At 36.7% G+C, this 22,360-nt stretch overlaps 1 protein-coding gene across 1 annotated transcript in view; it reads right to left on the bottom strand.

The window, feature by feature from the left end:
• Window positions 1-2,354: 2,354 nt before the first annotated feature.
• The window catches only part of plxna1a (plexin A1a), a 214,432-nt gene continuing 194,426 nt past the window's right edge, over window positions 2,355-22,360 (bottom strand). The window contains 9 exon segments of the mRNA XM_042750616.1: window positions 2,355-6,051; window positions 8,512-8,662; window positions 8,771-8,983; window positions 9,093-9,262; window positions 10,989-11,179; window positions 13,739-13,835; window positions 14,981-15,084; window positions 16,872-17,031; window positions 17,951-18,097. Of these exon segments, the coding sequence (XP_042606550.1) occupies window positions 5,956-6,051; window positions 8,512-8,662; window positions 8,771-8,983; window positions 9,093-9,262; window positions 10,989-11,179; window positions 13,739-13,835; window positions 14,981-15,084; window positions 16,872-17,031; window positions 17,951-18,097 (1,329 nt within the window). The 3' untranslated portion in view covers window positions 2,355-5,955.

Below are 22,360 nucleotides of genomic sequence, written 5' to 3'. Positions count from 1 at the left end.
AACAAGCTGTTTTATACAGTTAAAAGTAGCAGGAAGTGGATGAGACTGGAAGCCAGACCCACAAAATGTACAAATGGCTGCGCCCGCTCTTAAGGGAAGAAAAAGGTATAGTTATTTTTCCCAAAGAGTTATAAACTCCAAATTCCAAGTGTCTATTTGGCACTTCATTGTGAACTAAACCAGAATGTGAAAATAAATATCAAAACTCTTCACCGTTCATTTAAACCAGCTTGAAGACACCTGAAGAAATGTGTTTGGAAAGCCAGTGCCAAATCTGCACGAGGAGCAACAGACTCTACCTCCATTCACAGCTGTCGCTCATCATTTTCCCAGCCCTCTCAGTTTGTGTTCCAGGGAAAAAATGACCAGAAGTCTTTAATGATGACATCTGTTCCTGTCAAGACATGTCAAATTAAAAGTACCTCTTTATTTAGGCTGCATTTACACTGCAAGGCCTTATGAACACATCTGGTATTCTGACATATTTGATGGACTTGTTTGTTTACATCAAGACCCAAGTACCCCCATACATCAGAAATAGATTATTAGACTCATTAGATTAGTCAGAATTCAGGAATGTCATAAAAATATAATACTTTTTTTTTCTCCATCAATCTCTGTTTGAAAAACAGTAATATCAATAAAATTAACATTAATGTTTACATTAATACCCTGCCAAGATGCACTAAAGGCTGTCTTTTACTGAATTAGCCCAGTCCTCAGTATCACATGATCATTCTTACATGCTGATTTGATTCTGCTAAATCTTTTGAGGAAACCATGTAATATTTAAAATAATAAAAATCTTTATTATTCCAAACTTTGACTGCTAGTTTATATATAATACATGCCACAATCTTTTCATGTAAATAAATCAGAATTGTTTGACGGCATAAATTCAGTCTTAGAAGCATTTTGATTGTTTTTCCTTGAAGGACAGTTTTTCATTACTCCCCACCCACTGAAGAAAAATCAAAAACACAAGGCCTGCAAAAATCTGAAGAGAAAGCAGTTGTAGAACTAGCTATCATACAGGCAAACGAACACTTCTTGAAAAGGAAAGAAAAAGGTGCCTGACAAGAAGTGACGCATGTGAAACTATTCACTGAAAGAATCAGAGCATCATTGTGTCGCTCAAGACGCTCATCTAGCAACAAAAGTGGAATGGAGCTTTAATTGCTCTCGCCGTTCGCGGCGGCCGTCATTGACTGTAACTGCTTAGAGGAAAGAAAATCACATCCACTGCCAGGCAGCCATAAATCACAGCTTTACTGGTACATGCACATTTGAGTCTGACAGAACCATTTAAAGACTTGGTGGGCTTGCAATCATAGGGCAATTTGAGCTTTCCTTCAAAAAGAGTTTTAATTGAATTAGTCTGAGCGATTATATGCTCCAAACTAATGGGGGCAGTTTCATCTGGCGGGGCTCAATGAGCTGAATAAAGAGCCAAATCTCAGTTCCTCCGTCATTACCGGGACTCAAATGTCAGGATGCTATCAGATAAACACTCGCACATACGGTTCTCTCGTGAGAAAAGTCTAATTTGAGCGCTACTGTATACATAGGCAGCTGACAACATCAAAGACTATTGAAATGGGACCTGCCCTATTCCTGTTATTGTTTTACGTTCAGGATTTGATCACCTTTACTTGCTATTACTAAATGTATATAAAGATTGATTTTACAATTGTATTTGTATGTGTGTGTGTATATATATATATATATATATATATATATATATATATATTATATATATATATATATATATATATATACACACACACACACACATATATATATATATATAAGCTATATGGTTTCATTATTTGTTAATCATTTTATTGACTATTTATCTATCTATCTATCTATCTATCTATCTATCTATCTATCTATCTATCTATCTATCTATCTATCTATCTATCTATCTATCTATCTATCTTTCTTTCTTTCTATCTAATTTTGCAATAAAGAAGAATCTATATGCTAAAGTAACAAAATGGCTCCTTTGGAACCATAAAAGGGGCCCAACCATAAACTTTTATCCCAGGTCTGTGAATTAATGCGACAGCCCTTAAAGTGTGGGCATATTTATTGTTGGTAGATAAAATTTCAAATTTGAAATCCAGTCGTAGAAATTTTTGTGTTCAATAAGGTCACACAAATTCACTATTTTGACCAACAAAAAGTTGAGTGGTTGAAAAGTGACCCTCATGGCATTGCTATACAATAAACAATGGACCTTTTTTGCCATCAGATTTTTAACAACAACAACAACAAAAATCACTAAATTTTACAGCTAACGTATCTATTATCCATGATAACTGAAATCAGAAGACCAGGGACACAAGCAATTTTAGCGAAAAATGTTTAATCTCTCCTTGATGCATGTGTTTATTTACACATAATAAATTTGCAAAATAGGAAAGAGCACAATATTTACACAATGAGCATTTAACAGCCAACCTGTCACAGTTGATTCAAGTCTGAAACTCTTCAAAAGGTATCAGAATTAATAAAGTATTAAAATTCTTTAGTTTTCGTTTTCTTTGAAATCTACATGCTCACATTTTGTTCCTACGCTTACTGTAAGTTAATTTATCCTTCCAAAAAAGGATTTTTTTTTCTTCAATCTGGAAACACCATGAGTGGAAATCAAAACCCGGATTGGCCTTTTGGACTGAGGAGAAGTGTAAGAAAGAGGGCGTGGCCAGACAACGATAAAGAGGCGTATGGAAAGAAATGGACTGTGGAAAATGGAAGGGTTGGAGGAGGTCGAGAAAAATGAGAGAGGAGTTGACAAGGCACTCTGTGCAAAACCAAAGTTCTGAGAGTCTGAAACACCTTATGTTCAGCTTGTTTTCCCCTTTACTACAACTTCTTTTTTGTTTGTTTGTTCCTGTACTCAAAGTATTTCTCAAAACAAGTGTCGTAAAATGAGAGGCATCACTCAAATACTTTACACAGCGAAGTCTTTGAAATGGCAGAATATCTCTGAAGAGTTCCACAACTCAACATCTAAAAACGATTGAAAATCAAAGATAGCACTCATCATAAAAAATAAATCGCATGAAAAGAAAGGTAAAGATGACATCAAAGTGAAACACGTCCTGAGACATTACAATGCAACCAGCTGCTTTACAGTCACCATCACCAAAGTTCCGCTAACGTAGCACAAAGCAAAGCACATCAAGATTTTTCCATCAACATTTAAAAAAAAGAAAAAAAAAAAAAAAACCTTGGCTAGACCATACGTTATGATATGTAGAATGAGCATCATTGGCCTTTGGAATGAAAGCAGAACAGCATGCTTGTATTCTCAAATAATTTTATAATGTCGAAGCATGCAGAAACTCATCTACTAAAGACGAACTGAACAATCTAAAGTAAGGAAAGCCAGATGGAGGGGTCTAAATCACCTGTAATGCTAAACGTCTAGCCCTTTCCTTCTACTCTTAAAATTAAGACATACACATCCGATAGTTGTGTCCTGTATGTTAGGAAGTCTAGCTATCTATCTATTTCATTGACGCTTCCTTCCACATAGGTCTAAGATTGCCAGAAATGATCGCTAAGAGTTTATGAGAGCTAAACACAAACAAGCAAGCAAATCCAACATCGATCTAATTCGTTTTCGAATTCGTAAACACCTGTGCGAAGACGGAAAACGAAGGCAATTCCTAACAGGAGAACATCTCGAGTCTACAAGGAGATTGTCTTGACCGTGGAAGATACGTTGTGGAGGCCTGCTCCGGGCTGATTTGGAGAAATCGCAATTGCATGAAATTAATAACGTAAACCGTAATCCCAAAATAAATAAATGTGTAAAGAGTAATTCATTATTACTTTCCCAACTGGAACAAACCCTAATGTATGGCTGAGGTAACACCAGCGAGATCCCATCAAACATTCGGTTGGTGCGCCTCGCTCTTTCTCTCATTGGGTTTCTGACCTAAATCTTTCAAAGACGTTTCTATCGCATCTCAGAAAGTCTACTTCTGCTTTAATCTCAGCAGAAAGCCAAAGGAGGAGAGGCTTTCTCTTGTTTGAACATGAATGACTTTAAGAGAACTGCTGCAGCACATGAAAGCAAGTCACTGCAATACTCATCCTCGCAGAGTTACAGACGCTCGCAAGAGAGAAGATAAAGAGAAACTCCAAAACAACCAAGATGGCGAAGAAAAGTAAAGCTCGACTTCATCCGCTTGATACCCCTGAAACAGTTTGAGAATCGCTTCACATTTGTATTTGTAACACTGCAAATCACCAATCTTGATGGAAACGAGTTAGTGGATTGTTGAAAATCAAGAGGAAAAAGCGCAAAAACATCCAATAAAAAAACGGCCTAAGAAAGCCATGTAGCTTATGAGCTCAAAATTGAACAACAAAAATAAAATAAATACTACATAAAAAGATTCTACTTTCAAAAAAAGTATCTACTGCTGACATGATGGGCATTTAAGAACGTGATACAATAGTTACCGCCGTTCTGAGATGAATTCAAATCAACTTAGCTTAACTATCAGTTTTCGTGAATGGGTAGCATTCACGTACAATTATTCATCTTAAAAACACGCTCTGTGCACAACAATTTGATTTTTAAGCTTTTAACAAACGGAAGCTGCTAAAAAATGAAGTGGAACTGCATGGAATTAACATTTGCTACATTTACTGTGATGTCACTGAACCTTCTCAGAATGCCACATTGTGACATCATCAGTAACGGAACACATTCGTCAGTCCTTCAATCTCAAGTTTTCCTTCATTCTAGACTGATTTGTGCAAAAATGACCGAGGCTTAGAGTGCTCACGTCTGAATATGAGAAAGGAACACAGAATGAAAACGGCCAATTATTAATTATCGATCGAGTTTTCCAACGGAATAGCAAAGAATATGTCCTCAAGTGGCTTTCAGACTATAACCATGATAGCAATAAAGGTTGAAAGAAGTGTACAAAAACTAAATACACAGATTCATCCACCAACTAAACAATGAACCTTTTGTTTTTCATGAGGACGATTTCCCCAAAAAACATTAGGTACCACATGGGAACACATTTGTCTGAGTTTGTTCTTTTTTGCACATTTTTTCAGTCACTAGGGTAGTCAACATTTAAATCATAGCACATTTTATCTAAAGAAAATCATTTTTTGCACTAAACAACATTCAAATAAAACATGGCACAGGACATTTTTTTTTCGATATTTTTTTTCATAGTTGAGTCTTTGTTTCACATATCAAATTCATCTTATTCTTTTCTATGTTAAAATGGAAAACTTTGTACGCATCTTTTCACTCTTTTTGTATAAAAATGCAGTTGTATTTATATATCTATACACATTTATATATATATTTATATCATTTTCATTTGTTGTAGTTCCTGTAAATTGTGCAAATTCAGCAGTAACACAAGTGGCAGGAGACTGGAGTGAGTGAGTTGTTTGATCAATCCAAAGAGTTAAAAAAAAGATGTTGAAGTAAGCGCTAAAACAAAAATCAGTTTGTGGGGGTCGGGGGAGGGGGGGTTGGACACACTGCTTTTATCCTTCATGGGCTTTAAGGTCTTCTGGCTCATAATACAAGACATCCTTGGTGAGTAAAAGCACATAAGCGTGGCTCAACACACACTCCAAAATGATAAAAATCCAAAAAAACTAAGTCCTATTGGTTGGACATGGCGTCCGGGGAGACATTCTGGTGCATGTTGAGTTCAAAGGAAGTGATGAAAGAGGATTTCCACCCTGGGCTGAGGGGTCTCCAGTGTACTGCTTCTGTCCTTGCAGTCCATTAGCTTAGAGTGTGTGTGTGTGTGTGTGTGTGTGTGTGTGTGTGTGTGTGTGTGTGTGTGTGTGTGTGTGTGTGTGTGTGTGTGTGACTGTGGGCAAGGCTTGGGGGCTGGGTCAGGAGGTCAGAGAGAGCCAGCTGAGGAGGGTGGAGAGACGGGGAGGGGGTCCTCAGCTTGCCAGAGCCATGGTGTCGATAACCTGTTCCAGTTTACTGCGCAGTCTCTGTCGCCGAGCTAACTCATCCTTCTGTAGCGCGGACAGGATCTGTAAAGGAAATGACCTCAGATTAGAGTGTTTGCATGACAAAATTATAACTTACTGTATATACTCAGCATAAAAATGATAATACACAAAGCCTTAATTACACACTTGATATGGGTTTTTGCTCTTTATTTTGTTGCACAAGTACTTAAAGATGCTTCCTGTGGTGATCAGGATGTAGAAAAAGATACAAATAGATATAAAAATGACACCACAAAACACTCATTAGGATTTCTGAACTAGTAAGTTCTCCTAAACCTTCTAGGAGAACTTAAAGACAGCATGAGCACCATAAAATAATCAGATTTTATGATTAATTTTGTCAATTTAATGCAACGGGAACTGATTGGTTGATGAAAAATTGCAGAGGGAGGAGCTAAAAATAGAAGGGCTTGATGTCAGCTGAAAAGAAAAGTTGTTTCAGAAGCAGAGTTAAATTAAATTTAATAATGATGATTATTTTTTAAGAAGGTGGGGTTCCATCCTACAAGTTACTAGTCAAGATCTTTAACCACCTGGCTTCACCGCTTCCTTTGCGTATGTGTCTGTCTGTTGACGGAAATGCAAATGTGCCGCTCAGAACTTGTTTGCGAAACAATGTCTGATGCTAACACCTATCTGCTTGGTTTAACCAAAAGCAAGTGTCTAAATGTAAAGGAAATGGCAAAAAAAAGAATCTCCAACACCCTCAGCGTTGGATAATGGACTGCTAATTTCCCTCCTGTTTTCACGCAGGTTCAGCGAGGGTGTTCACGTGGACATGTGTGCATCTGGATAACAAAGACTAATGAACATAAACGACTGTTTAAAACGCAACCAGCTGCAGTGTATTAATATCAGACAGAGAGAGGGAGAGCGGTTTCATAGAGAGCCGAGATGATGTTTGATGACTTGTGTTAGACTAAACTCTCCCGAAGGTAAGGAAATGGAAGACAAAAATGAAATTGTTTAGAAAGAAACAAGGCTAGGTACTAACCATGGACACCTTTTTTATATCTGCTTAATGGGTTAAGAAACACAGTTGCAAATGTAGGAATAATTATGCAGACCCACTGTCTCTATTTCTTTTCCTTACACTAAAACACACACACATTTCTGTGTGAGGTAGAACTAAATGGTCTCCTTCGGCGGCTCATTATCTCTCCATTTATCCAGCCTGGCTGGAATGAGTCACTGCTTTTGACACATGATCTCGTGTGTGCTGTCAGACGGCGTTACGTGTGAAGGGCTACATAGATAATACCATATCTGAGTGGCAATGTATTAACAGTGTTACATTTCAGATTTTGCCATTTTAACAGTCTATTCTGGCCTGTTTTGGTCGAAATATGATGTACTGGTCAGAGAAGCCGCCATATTTTTTCATTTTTCCTCTATGAAATTTCTTCAGAATGGCATACTACACACTATTTTTCAAAGAAAGTAGTATGCATTATTTACAGCAAAAGATTTTTCTGCATGCATGAAATAGCTACTACCTATATGCTGAATTGTTGTGTGCAACCAGAGCGCACTGTATGAAATAGTGTATCACATGATGGATGCAACATGCTTAACTTCATCTTCCATTTCCAAAATGAACTGAAAGGGATATTAACTGATTTTGTTTACACCTGGTCACTTCATGCGTTTTCTCTGATTGGATATCTATCTGATTTGTTAAAATGGCTCCATTTACACTTGGCCACATAAATGTGTCTTTGCAAATGGATATAAATCCAATATTTAATTATCACGCTATATGAGTTCATGTCAACGAAAGCAACAAAAATGTGCTGCATTTTATTAGTCATCAGCTAATTTCAAGAGGGCGTTTCAACAACCAGATGCATTTACATTTGTCCAGTTTCACCACCTGAAGTGGTTTGAGTGATCAGATTTAAATGTCTCGAAATCATTTCGGATAGCTATGCGATCAGAGAAAATGCATGATGTGACCAGGTGTAAACAGGCCCTAATATTGCTCAAACATCTATGCATTCACTGATTGTTTAATTTAAGCATTTTTTTAATTAATCTCTGAAATACCTAGCTTTAACTCCAACTTGTGAAGCTAAACATGCAAATGTGTGGTCATGTGACAACATGTAAAATGTTACTTATTGCATACTATGCATATTAATGACAACAAGAAATAATTATATATGGTTCAACTGGATTTGCCTACCCCAAGACCAAAATTACCTACATTAAAAAAAAATGTCCTTATTATTAAATATTGACATGGTTTATTGACACTATTACCATACAATATACTAAAATTACCATGACATATACAGTACAGTAGAGTTTGACTGTTGATGTAGCCAACAAAGATATGGGTAATGTTTTCCCTTCTGTTTTAAAAGCTTAATTTTTTACATTCATTTTATTCAATGCACAATATTACAGTAAACTGCATTTTATTATCTGCATTTAGCATCTTTAGGATATATTAATAATAGCATGCACTCTTTTTCTCACCTCGTCTTTGTACTTGGCGATGTAGGAGTAGATCTCGTGGAGGGCGCTCATGCTGTTAAACTGGCTCAGGTGGAGTCTGGACTGCTCCGCGAGATAAGCGCTCATGTCCTGATCACTGATGGCGGGCATGCGCGCGATGTCAGAGTAATACCTGCAGGACAGCAAAGCAGCAGGTCCAGATGAGTGTGATGATTTGGGGTCTTTGAAGGTTATAATTAGCGACTAATATTTTCTGCTAAGCAAATCTTAGTCCTCTTACCTTTCTACCCAGTTCTTGTAGTTGGGAATATCTTTAGCATAGAGCAGCTTATTGGAAGGGGAATCTTTCCCGAGCTTGTGTTCAGATGTGGAGCAGGAGTCCATGAAGGTTTGGGCCACTACGGAGAGACACGCATCTGTGATGCTGTTTTTGTGGATGTCGAACACAAACTGAGGGTTCTTGATCACGTTCACCCAGAACCTCAATGGCAAACTGAGAACGAGGAGAAGGAAACCGGTAAATAATGAGAACAAAATTCAACTGATTTCATAAAACTGTCATTTAATCTTGAATGAAATGTTTAAGCGGTGTTGCTTCTCACCAGTTGCTCTTCCAGGTGTGTCGAACATCTGAATCTGTGATTTGGTGTTTGTCTGCCTGCTCGTCCAGGAAGTCAAACATGTATTTAATGGCGAGAGGGAGGGCACTGCCACGGTGAGCCGTGCTGAATATCGTCTCAAACAAATCATCAACGAATTTCTGTAAAGTACCCTGTGGAGAAAGAAGAAAACAGAAAGAGCTTGTCTGAGATTCTTTATGAATATGACTGTCAAATGTCCTATTTTTCATTTACAATAAATATGAAATCAGTGGTTCTCAACTGGTTATGCCTAAAAACTAAGTTTAACAGTAAAATTACCTAAATTTATCATACAAAATGAAAAGAAATTCTCCTGAACATTAAATACTGGAATTGTTTAGATATTAGCATGACATAAACACTTGTGTGACTGCTGATGTCATCAACAAATGCATATTTTTTACTTTCGGTTTCAAAAAGCTCAATTTCTATTTTATTGAATGCTCAGTATTATGGTTAGTTTTTTTAAAATTACATTTAACATCTTTTAACATCATTTAAAATTTTTTTCCCCCACAAGCTCACAACCACTGTATTACAGAAACTTTACAGATAGAAAAGCACGAAAACGTAATGATTCGAAGCTACTAGAACTTTCTCAGCTTTAAACCTCTCCTATTGATCACAATGGCTACTTGCAAAAACTTACTAAAGGCCTAAAACCGCTAAACAGCCTCAAGCAGCCAAACAGGAGATGTCGGTTTATTCATCATGTCTGAGAGCAGGGGAACAGCAGTGGCTCTCAGATAATATGGAGTGTGTTGATTAGAATGCTGGTGTGTGTGTGTGTGTGTGTGTGTGTGTGTGTGTGTGTGTGTGTGTGTGTGTGTGTACGAGACAGACAGACACAGTCCGTGAGGTTTCCCAGCATTCATTCCGCGCTCTGTAACCACGCACCATGAAGCACTCGATCCACAACAAATTACCTGTCTCCTGCTGTTCTCTTCTGCTCCCGCATTACATTTATCTATCGTTTTTTATTATGTATCAAAATTGACCACCCGAGAGGCTTATAAACATATTCTGATTTCATTTTTTCCCTAGCCTAACAATTAGGAGGCAAAGCAATAAGCTACAGAACCAAGAATGGGGGAGGAAGATTAGAAATAAGATAGCAAGAATATTATATTGTGTCCCAACCAGGCACGACGCCACCAAATTCAAGCGATTTCTCTGTCAACACTGGGACAATCACAGCCGATCAGAATATATTTGATGTTTATTACATTTGGTTAGGATAAAAGCACAATTCTGCCTTGCTTTTATCATCCTCAAAACTTAAAGATTGACAAAGTGAAAATTAATCTCAGCTCTTAGGCACTGTTTACACCTGGTATTACGATGCCTTTTATTGTTGATCCAATCACAACTAGACAACGCTAAATACAGGTGTAAACAGGGTCCAAAAAGTTTTTAGCTTGTCCGGCACGATAGCAAGATGGGATTTAAACCTTGCTGCTGAAATTGGAAGCTTGGACTGAAGGCAATTAAAAAAAAAAAAAAAAACTAAATGTTCTCTTACCACTCCTGATTCTTACACAAACCCACAGTGTTCTGTATATTTTTGTGGCTTTCAGACCAGAGCATATAGAGCATATAGATATAGCAGCTGCTCTAATTATTGTTTTCCGTTACCTCTTTTTGTGTTCAATATGTAAATTTCACAATATTAGATCAAAAGATCAGAAAAAGCCCATACATATACCTGCCCTTCAAAGAAATCAGGAAAGTGGTCGAAAATGGACAAAGGAGACACCGGATATTAACTGGAATGTGCACCCTCCAACTACTCCCTCGTGATCGACCAAAACACATTTTATTAGCAGGATTAAGAGAGACAACTTCATGCAAGCTCACCTTGGTGGCCAGCAGTCGTGTCAGGTAGATCTCTGACACCATCTTGCTCCCGCGATCGCCCTCGCGCTGGTCTGCATGGTCGTGGTTTTTGACGAGGTGCCAGAGTTTGGTACCGCTCTCTAGATCGGGCGTGATCATGGGCGTCCGGGACCGCAGACTGTCTGGGCTGCTGGCCGTCCTCAACATGCTCTCTGAAGAGAAAGCCAAATCAATCATCAAAAGATTTCTAGCATTTTATAACACGGATAACACTATTTTTACATTTGCTAGGATGAGAAACAATAATACTTGCCAAAAGAATTGTTTATTCTGATTAATGTTATAGTTCAACAAACTATCTAGTAAACATTTTTGTGTCTTTTATCATGTTCCTTATACTGCCACCATTTTATAAAAGCAATGCGGCTTGAAAGCAATTTTATCTTAGTCAAGGGTACTCGTACAGCATTAAAAATCACTGTAACGCATGGCCTCTCGAGGATTATTGCTTTTATTTCATCATAATCTGGATGGTTCAGAAATCTCTGGTAGTATTGAACCCACCCATCTTCATAAATATAATATAAAGCGAAAACCCAAACAGTCACATCGGCGGTTGTAAATCAGGTCCGGCGGTCTCTTCTATCTGATGAGCAGTCGGCTGCTAAATACCCAGGAGTTACACATCAAAGATGAGAGCAGAGAGGAGCTGAGCTCTGGCTAATGGATGGTTAAGCACAGTAATCTGTCTGAGGATAAGGCATTCTGGGTAAGGATCATTTCCTGTGGATGCCCTAAACTACAATGAATATACTGCATCTGCAGAATCCATCAGAAACTGCCTCAGGTTTATTCTATCCTTAAGTGGCAAGTGGGAGTGAAAGATAGAGTCCTGCGTCCTAGAGTCTAGTTAATCAGTCACAGACTGGCAGGCCAGTGTGCTTGAAAGAAACAGCCACTGTAAGCTTAATTCGGCTCCTCGCAGCGCTTTTATATTACACCGCATAAAAAAGTCAAGGCTTAGAAAAACATAATAGTAAAACAGTAAATAAATAATAAATAAAGGAATAAATAAACCAGGGAATGAGCATTTTTAAGCTAAACAGAGACCACAAGATAGCGGAGATAAACACTAATGGCTGAAACTTACTCTGTGCAAGTACATCAATGCAGACGTTCAGGCCCCGAAATGTGTCAGAAGGCAATTCATAATGCAATACGAGTGTGTGTTGCTGCAACGAGGGGAATTAGCATAAAGCGTCTTCTACGGTCAAGTTTCTAGTTCATGTAAACCACAGATACAGCAAGTTAGTTTTTCTGAAAAATATCTAATTTGCATTAAATTGATTTATAAATGTATAAATAAAGACATTTATTATGTTACTAAAGAAGATTTTCTTTTAAAATTGTGATCAAAGAATCTTGAAAAAAAATTATGGTACAAAACAAAACAAAAAACACAAAACAACACAAAAGCTACTGTTCTGCAGATTTCAGCTCCAACCCCAATCAACTCCCAAACTTTTGAACAAACTTGTATATTTGATTTGCTTCTGTAATTATCAGCATTATATCAATCACCCTGCTTTCTAAATATTGATATCCGCCAAAGGCAAACATATGCCTTTGTGTACTTGCAGTTGCATGTTTATATTTTTACGAGTATGTTTCTGGTCAAACAGGCCATTCGCACCTGCTTAGTGCTAGCAACGCACAAGTGTTTGTATCTCGTTTCTCAATGTTACACAAATATAATATAATATAACGCATATAATGTTCAGCTCAGGATAATAAATGATGACATGAATATATAAAAATACCCTGTGAGCAGTCTGAAATAAGACTTCCTCTGTTCTCTCCCGTGGCCTTTGAATGCATCGTTCATTATTAATGGTACGAGTGTCAAACTTCATTACGGAGGCCCAGGGAGATGCATATCTGTCCGGTGCTCTTATCGCCATGTCCATTCTGAGGCTGGGGAGGAATGTTCCTTAGGGTATTGAAGATATGAATTCACTTCCTGTGCTGGGGTGTGAAGGGATTTGGAACAATGTTCAAAGGTATTTTCTGGAGCTTACATATCCAGGAAATCAAATAAAAAACGTAAGAGCCAGATCATGTAATGACCACGATCTGCACCGGCATCACTCCGACACCAATGCACTAGTGACTGCACTAACCGCTGCCATTTCTATGGCAACGAGTGAAACCCAACTTGAACAACAATATGAATGTGTGTCCAGTGTTTGAGCACTCAGAGAATTATCCCAGACATGAAGCCCACTCTCAAAGGGACATATAATGGACGTGTGCCATGAGAGAGCCATGGCTTGAGTGCATGTAATTCTGTGGCAATCACGGATACTCGCTTCTGAGGAGGACAGACAACATTAAACAGCCTTTTTCTCTCTGATCCCCCTTCCCTTTTTTCGGGTTGAGGAACAAAACACCTTCAGTTCTGTGCTATCATCACCTCTTATTCGCACAAACAGCCAAAGTGCTCCGAAAACAAAACAAAATCATCACAAAGAACAGTGAAAAACATCAAGTCTGCCAGCTTTTTGAAATCGAGACACAAGGACACGATACTAGCGCGAGTCCTCATTTTCAGGGGAAAAATAGAGGCCAGTGAGCTCTGGGTGCAATACATACAAATCTTTCGGTTGAATAAGGCAAATGTGATCTCGCTCTTCTGATGAAAGTCTCTGAGGAGACGAGACTGGGAAGTTCTGAGGAGAAAATCAAAAAAGACATTGAGACAGAGTTTGTACCGTATCTGCTGAGGGACTTGGTGAAGGTGGACGAGTTTGAGATGTTGTACGCAGAGTTTTGCTTTGGCACCAGGGCGATAACAGACCCATCTGTTACCTGAGAACAGTGAGAAACACAACATTACTGCAAATCACGCAGAAAAAACTCAATCATAGAGACATAAGCAGACTGTACTCTGCTAATCACATATACATATATATATATATATAGATAGATAGATAGATATAGATAGATAGATAGATAGATAGATAGATAGATAGATATACCTATCTATCTATCTATCTATCTATCATATATATATATATATACATATATATATATATATATATATGTATATATATATGTATATATATATATGTATATATATATATATATATATATATATATATATATATCTATATATATATATATATATATATATATATATATATATATACACATATATATATTATGCAACAATAGTTAGTAAAGCTCAAAGATCAAACAGTACATTGTGTATCAGATGCACAAAAAATAAATCACAATATTTACACTACCGGTTAAGCTCCAAGTTTTGAGAATTTTTAAAATGTTTTTGATAACAGAGCACCGAATAAGCATTTTAGAATTATTTCTGAAGAATCATGTAATATTTAAGATATTAAAATTCAGCTTTGCAGTTGCAGGAAAAAAATACATAAAAAAAAAATCAAATAAAAAAAAACTGTAAATTGAAATTTAAGTATAACAATATTTTACAATATTACAGGTTTTACTGTATTTTTGAGAAAATAAATGCAGCTTGGTTGAGCTTAAGAGAGTTCTTTCAAAAGTGTTACAAAATATTAATTATTCCAAAATTTTCACTGTTAGTGTTTGATATACAACTAATACATCATCTTCATTACATATGTTTCGTAGTTAAGACCATAAAGCAACTTTTAAATGTGTTTCCACCTTATTTGACCAGTGAGTTACCATGACTTTTACAGCTATTCATGATAAATACATAAGAATTTTTCAAAAGAATTCAATTGAGTTTACTGGAAATCATTTCCATTTGTATATCAGGTAAGAATACTTAATTAGTAATTAAGATATCCCTTGTGTAAAAAAAGCATCTCTCTTTCTCTCTCTATATATAATTATATTAAATTCCCATGACCTTACAGTTCATACCATCGCTGTCGTAACATCTTTATTTTTTTTATTAAGGCTGTTTATTTTCATGGTAACAGCTCAGGGGTGGAGAGTAACTGTACCTGATAGTGTGCTAGTGTGTTCAGGCGTTTCCAGTCATTATCAATCTTAGTAGTGACATCCTCATCCTGCAGAATGATCCTCGCCAGTCGCCCCTGCCGCCACTCTGAAACAGAAAACAAGATTTGTTTGGTGTGTCAATAAGAACGAAATGATGTTTCATGTTTAAAAAAAATAAATAAAACTGATTTTACTTATTCATTAATCAATTTTTCAATTGAGGATGCCCCCAAATGGCTCTCAAAGCAAGTTTTGCCAAATTTAACTCACTTTTGGGGGCAAGCCTGTGCTCAAACTATATGTGTATAACACACACATCACTCCCACAGCAAGGACGACTGACCACTTGAGGGAAGATTTCCTCTTTAGAAAGGCTTCATTTAGAGAGACATAACCTTGTGCAGACCTTGTCCGAATCTCCCTGTGCAGAGTGAAGTTGCTTTTCCAAGCTGAACAGATATGAAAACATGCACTTGCTGTTACCAGAGGTGAGCGACGTAACTAGGAAGTCATAGTCCGGGTCAGATCTAAATTACGGATCTGATCAAGGTCATGGGAATGACTATTCTAAGCCTCTTACAAGCAAACCATTCTAATAAACAACCTCCCTGTTTGTTTGTTGCAGGAGGAAGTCGCAGTTTCTTATTTCGACAACAGGCTCTGAAAGACAACTGCCAAGGAGCAAAGCAAAGCCAGATGAGATCTGCAGCTGATAGCATCACTCAGTCTGAGCCAGATGACAATCATGTTGGGAACTGCTCGAGCTAATGGGATCTTGCTGTGGATGATATGGTTCAGTGTCTATTTCCCTGGTGCCCACAATGGTGACTTCAGCATCCATTTATATCAAGCTGCTGATAAGCTGAATATTTGTATCAGCTGACAATACCTGCTTTGAACAGAAGCATTTGATAGGGATATTAATAATTTAGCTTAATCATTTAAGTAAGCATACCAATTGTCAATTAATTTCAGTACATTTAGAGTGTGTGTGTGTGTGTGTGTGTGTGTGTGTATAAATATTTACTAAATGTAATAAAATATTTTACATAATATTCAATATTAGAATGAAATACTAAGAAAAAAAGAGTCAAAAGTAGGTTGTGTGGAGATAATATTTGGACTCTTCCACATGCATTTTGTGGTATTAAAATAAATAATTAAAATGAATAATTGATCATTAATTTTAATGACAATCAACTATGAAATTTCCTGAAGAATGACATGCATGTAATATGTCATTGATGTATCTATCTTGAAGCATAACTGCTCTGCCACGCATTCATCCAAACCACAAATCTCTTCAGGGATTTTCACACTGTATTTAACCCTGGGTTATCATCTTTTTAACCCCGGGTAAGGTCACTCTTTACCCTGGGTTATGCAACATTTCACTTATTCGTTTTGAGAAGTAATTTCGAGAGGAGGTTAAGCACCGCTTTTAACCCTAGGTTATGAAACCCTCACGAATTGCAGAAGCAAAGGTATTCGCTATACAGTGTGATGCCAGAATGTTCCAGCGAATTATTTATCAACAGAAAACCAATCATAAACCACTTCATTCTATATTCATGTGCTTTGCCACAGAAACCTCCACTTTAACATTAAACATTTTCAGAGATGGACAGGCAGTTATTAAAATGGGTCATTTGCAAATCAATCTTATTGACCTCATAAATATGCAAATAGAAACATTAACCCAGGGTTTCCAAATGTAGAGTATGGACCCAACTGCCCAGCATTAATTACAAATCCAGGGTAAAGTATAAATAGCGTGCAACATGAAACAAGTTAACCCAGGATTACCTATATGTATGACCCTGCGTTAAGAATTTCAAGTTTGAAAATCCCTTTCTGTCATATTCCTTCCTTATCTTTCTCAAGAGTTCTTACCCAGGTCCATGTCTCCTGCTTTGGGTCTCTGGGAATATGGGCTTCCTTTATACACAGCATCCAGAAGCTTCTCCTTCACCTGGGTGATAGTGTCACAGTTCAGGCATTTCACCGTCACCTCTGGGCCGTTATCATTCTCCGGGTTCACACAATGAAGTGTCTAAAAGGAGATGAGATAAATCAGTCTGAGCAATTTATTATTAGCATCTAGTTTGAACAGTTAAAGCACTCTGCACTGTACAAAGTTGAAAACACTAGTGAGCTGCCTACCCCTCTCAAAGAAAATATTTCTTTAAAGAGTAATGATTAATATATTAAATGATTTAATGCATATTGAAAATATATCAAATAATATGTGGTAATACATTACAATATATTGAATAATAGATAAAAAATTGTCACTTTTCAAAAAATGAAAAATATGTGACAGTATTTTTTTTATATTCAGTCATCACTTATACTTTCATATATGAAATGTGTAACTATGCAAATAATAAAATTAGACACGTTTAAGAATACTGTATGTCTTTAGATTTATGTAAACCCACGTGAAAGAGAAATTGAGTGTTTCAAAAAATCTATTACATGCAAAAATGTAGTGCAGTATGTCTTATTTGCTATAGATTTTTATATGTATATATGCAGTATATAGCACTAGTTTACCATATATAGACCTGTAATATATCACATTATATTTTCCAGTATGTTCCCACATATTTTTTGTTTTGTAAGGGAGTAGGCAGTTGCCTGCTTAAAAAGCTCATAAGTGACTGATTTGAAATACTCTACATTTGAGAAATCCATCAGCAGGGAGTATGAATACATGAAGTACACAGAGAATTGACTCAATTAATTTCAACAGGGTTTAGTGTTAGCATGTTGCTAAGCTAACAGCGTGACACTTTAACATGACTTCAAGCTGACTTTTTTTTATTTCTATAATAATGTGCATGAATTGTGCACATAAAGTATACCTGAGACCATCAGGTAAATTTGGATTTACTGGATTTATGCAAATTCAAATATGGAGAGACATAAAGAAACATCAGATGAGTTTGTTGTCGTGCACTTGCACTGACCAGTGTTTTGTAGTCAATCTGTTGTCGGATGAGTTTGTCCTCACTAAGGGAGTATCGGGCCTCTCCAGTGATTGCGTCTATAGGGCCTTTTTCCATCTGCTGTTTCATAGCACAGTACAGCATGAAGAGAGGCTCACCTGCACACTCCTGTAGAGAGAGAAACAACAACAGTGTGTTAGGACTCCACAATGTCATGAATACATGCACTGTGACTTTTTCACCTCAAAAAAAGTGGAAGGCAAAGCAAAAAGATGATGCAATCAATAGCCCTTCTTTCCTTTCATAGTAACACACGGACATAAAATGCATTTCAGGTATGTATATTGAGCAAAACTAGATTACCAATAAACTGTCACTTCAGATGTGAAAAACAAGCAGCTATAATGATGCACCGCTTTCAAATAATCACAAGGACTTGCCAATCAATACAACCATTAGCCTCTCACACCCTCAAAAACCCCTCTCGAAAAAGACAAACAGTTTAAACGCAGGGGAGAGAGAGAGCGATAGATGGAGGTTAACGATTAGGAGGAAGCACTTAAACCCCTTTGTGAAACGACTGGAAAGGTGTGGATGGAGAGAGATTGCTGGGGTGTGGACTGGGGTTTTCTGCATTAGCATTTACATTTTTCACTGACTAACAAATGTTCTGTTTTTTTAGTTTCTTAGTTCTTTATATTTATGTTTCTGGTTGATTAGGTGTCCATTAGCAGTTAACTAGCCTTATATGGTTTGGCTTATAGTTCATAACTTGTTTTGTACAATTAGCATCCACTCAGCCTCAGCCTATTTGTAGCCTCAGATTTATAATTGCTAGTTTTTGCTTCAGACTACCGATTAGCAAATGTATTTGTCATTGTAGATTCAGACAGCAAATATTGTGTGAATTACGCATTAACACACAAAATCTGAAGCTACAATGAATAGACTCGCTAATCGCTAGTTTCTGAGGCAGAAGCTACAAAGGATCTGAAGCTGCAATCTGGAGCTATAATGAATTGTAATGAGTTTGATACAGAAATGAGCAATTAGTAATCTTATTCATTGTAGCTTCAGACAGCAAATATTATGTGAATTAAATATTAAAATAATCTGAAGCTATAATGAATAGACTCGCTAATCGCTAGTTTCTGGGGAAGAAACTACAAATAATCTGAGGAACTGTACTGAGACAGAAACTAATAATTAATGGTCTTACAGTATTTGTAGCTTCAGATTTTGTGCGGTATGAATATAAGCTTACTAATCATTTGTTTTTACCTCAAACTAGTAATTAGCTAACTTATTCATCATTGTAGATTCAGACATAGCAAATATTGTATGAATTAACACAAAATCTGAAGCAACAATGAATAGACTCGCTAATCGCTAGTTTCTGAGGCAGAAGCTAAAGGATTTAAAGCTACAATCTGAAGCTACAATGAATTGTAATTAGTTTGAGACAGAAAATAGCAATTAGCAATCTTATTCATTGTAGATTCAGACATGGCAAATATTGAGTGAATTACACATTAACAAAATCTGAAGCTACAGTGAATAAATTTGCTAATCGTAAGTTTCTGAGGCAGAAGCTACAAAGGATCCAAAGCTATGATCTGAAGCTACAATGAATTGCAATAAGTTTCTGAGACAGAAACTAGCAATTAGCATTCTTATTCACTGTTAGTCTTTGTGTGGTACTATGTGAAAAAGCCTTCTAATCTGCCTCAGAAACTAGTGATTAGCAAGTTTATTCATCATTGTAGATTCAGACATAGCAAATATTGTGTGAATTACAAATTTACACAAAATCTGAAGCTACAGTGAATAAACTTGCTAATCATTAGTTTCTGAGGCAGAAGCTACAAAGGATCTTAAGCTACAATCTGAAGCTACAATGAATTGTGATGGGTTTCTGAGACAGAAACTAGCAATTAGCATTCTTATTCATTGTAGCTTCAGATTTTGTGTGGTACTATGTGAAAAAAAGCTTTCTAATCTGCCTCAGAAACTAGTGATTAGCAAGTTTACTCATTGTAGCTTCACATTTTCAAGTCAAAATCTGAAATAATTTTAGAAGACTGATCTGGTTCAATGCAGGGAACTTGTAAGCCAAAAAATTGCAGCAAGCTGTCACATGCGAGACATGTCAGGCATGTACCCCTCCTCAACCGCCCCCCCGTCCGCAGTGATTATGATGGGCACGGTGAAAAGAGGAAACCCACCGTCTCCCTCCGCCTTACACATGCCCACATGAAACAGTTTCCTCTGGTTTCCTCCATCACTTCATCCTGTTTTACTCCACCCACCCTCCCACCATATGCTGTTAACGTCTCGTTAGCATCTGCGCTAATTAAGCCGACAGCTGCTAATGAGAGGGAGCGCGAATACATCACTCTTAGAGACCCCCACTGCAGCACGCGCGGCCGAGAGACCAGACCTCATCCCACGCTTCAGCTTCATTAAAGAAAGAGACAGAAAGAGAACGAGAGAGTGCAGACCACATAGCCAGACCTCACCCACCCATAGGGCTAATGAACAGTAGCAGGAAAATATCCTGTTGAAATATAGAGCTAGCAGATCAATTATTCCACACCACAGCCTTGAGCAGACCTTGTTCAAAAGCACCACTGTGGCCAGAATGTTGATTAAAAAAAAAACGCACTTTGTGAGAAAGATTTGATTCGTGTCAGTTTGCTTCAACTGTGCTGTCTTAGCCGTGTCTTCATATGTGATATTACAAGCTGTGTGTTGGTGACAACAGCTTGTCAGTTCCACTAACTCACGCCACAATACCATCCGTCTAAAACAGCGCCGCTTTTCCTAATGCTAATTAGCGATCTCAAACTGTCTGCTTCTGAACTTTTGTCAGCTAGCAGAGGAGCCAAACGAGGCCTGTAAACAGTCAAAGCTTGAAACAAACTTCAAATGAGCAAATCGGAATTGGCTTATTTGGTCTGAAAGGATGAGTTCATCCAAAAATGCAAAATTAGCCTCATGTCGTTGCAAATCTGTGTAAATTCCATAGTTCATAAAGGTATTAGGCACAATATTCCTGCTTCTCCAGTGATAAATGACAAAAAGCATCATAAATGTATAATTTTTAGCCATACATACATATATAAAAGTTATGAAATATTAGCCTATGACTTTTTAATTTTTTTTATGAAGTCTCTTATGCTCAACAAAGCTGCATTTGATCAAAATACAGTAAATATAACAGCAGTATTATGAAATATTACAATTTGAAAAAAATAAAAATAAAATATTTTCTTTTTTTAAATACATTTTAATTTTTTTTAAATACATTTAAAATGTATGCATTTTCAGCATTATTACTTCAGTGTCACATGATCATTCAGAAATCATAATATGCTGATTTGCTGCATAATTATTATTGGTGCTCAGTTATTTATAATGGTTCTTATTATCGAAGTTAAAAACAGTTTTTGCTGCTTAACATTTTATGGAAACATTCAGGATTCTTTGATGAACAGAAAGTTAGAATAGCATTTATTTGAACTAGAAATCTTTTGTAACATACATGTTTTTCACTGTCAATATTGATAATTGTAATGCATATTTGCTGAATAAAAGCATTCATTTTAGTTAAACACACACACACACACACACACACACACCCTTTTACACACACAGAGAGAAATAAACATTTGAATGGTAGTATATCATGTTTTCTGCATAAGTATTAAGCAGCACAACTGTTCTGCAGCATGGACAACAATAAGTAATGTTAGTAATGATGTTGAAAATTCAGCTTTGTATCAAAGGAATAAATTACATTTTAGAATATATTATAAAAGAAAACAATTATTTTAAATTGCAATACTATGTCACAACATTAGTGCTTTTACTGTTTTTTTGAGCACATAAATGCAACTTTGGTAATCACAAAAGACTTCATAAATATATATATATATATATATATATATATATATATATATATATATATATATATATATATATATATATATATATATATATATATTATTAGTAATGTGAATAAATAATGACAATTTTCATTTTTGGGATGAACTACTCCTGTATAAGCAACTACATCTGATGTTCTCGAATAATGCAAAAGCACGTTTAATTTGTGTCATCGTTAAATGAATCTCTATGAAGTGAAAGTATTCTGGACTCCTGTTTCCTGTTGATTAAAATTCTTCCATTGCATGCTGAGCCCTGCATGATTGAACTAATAAAACTAGAGAGCTGCTAATGCGAGAGTGAGAGAGAGACAGAGAGACAGACAGGAGAGGACCGACTTCCTGCAGCTCAATCACGCTTTGTGAGTGGCGTCATGGAGTGAAGCAGGAGGGGGTGGGGGGATAGGAGTGTATAAAAGGAGGTAGACCTAAGAGCTTATGGAGGCTAGGATGCAGAGGTGCCTGTAGGGATGGCTTCTGACCT

The sequence above is a fragment of the Cyprinus carpio genome, chromosome B23 (assembly GCF_018340385.1).
Source record: "Cyprinus carpio isolate SPL01 chromosome B23, ASM1834038v1, whole genome shotgun sequence".
Taxonomy (NCBI): domain Eukaryota; kingdom Metazoa; phylum Chordata; class Actinopteri; order Cypriniformes; family Cyprinidae; genus Cyprinus; species Cyprinus carpio.
This window is presented reverse-complemented; position numbering and strand designations above follow the sequence as displayed.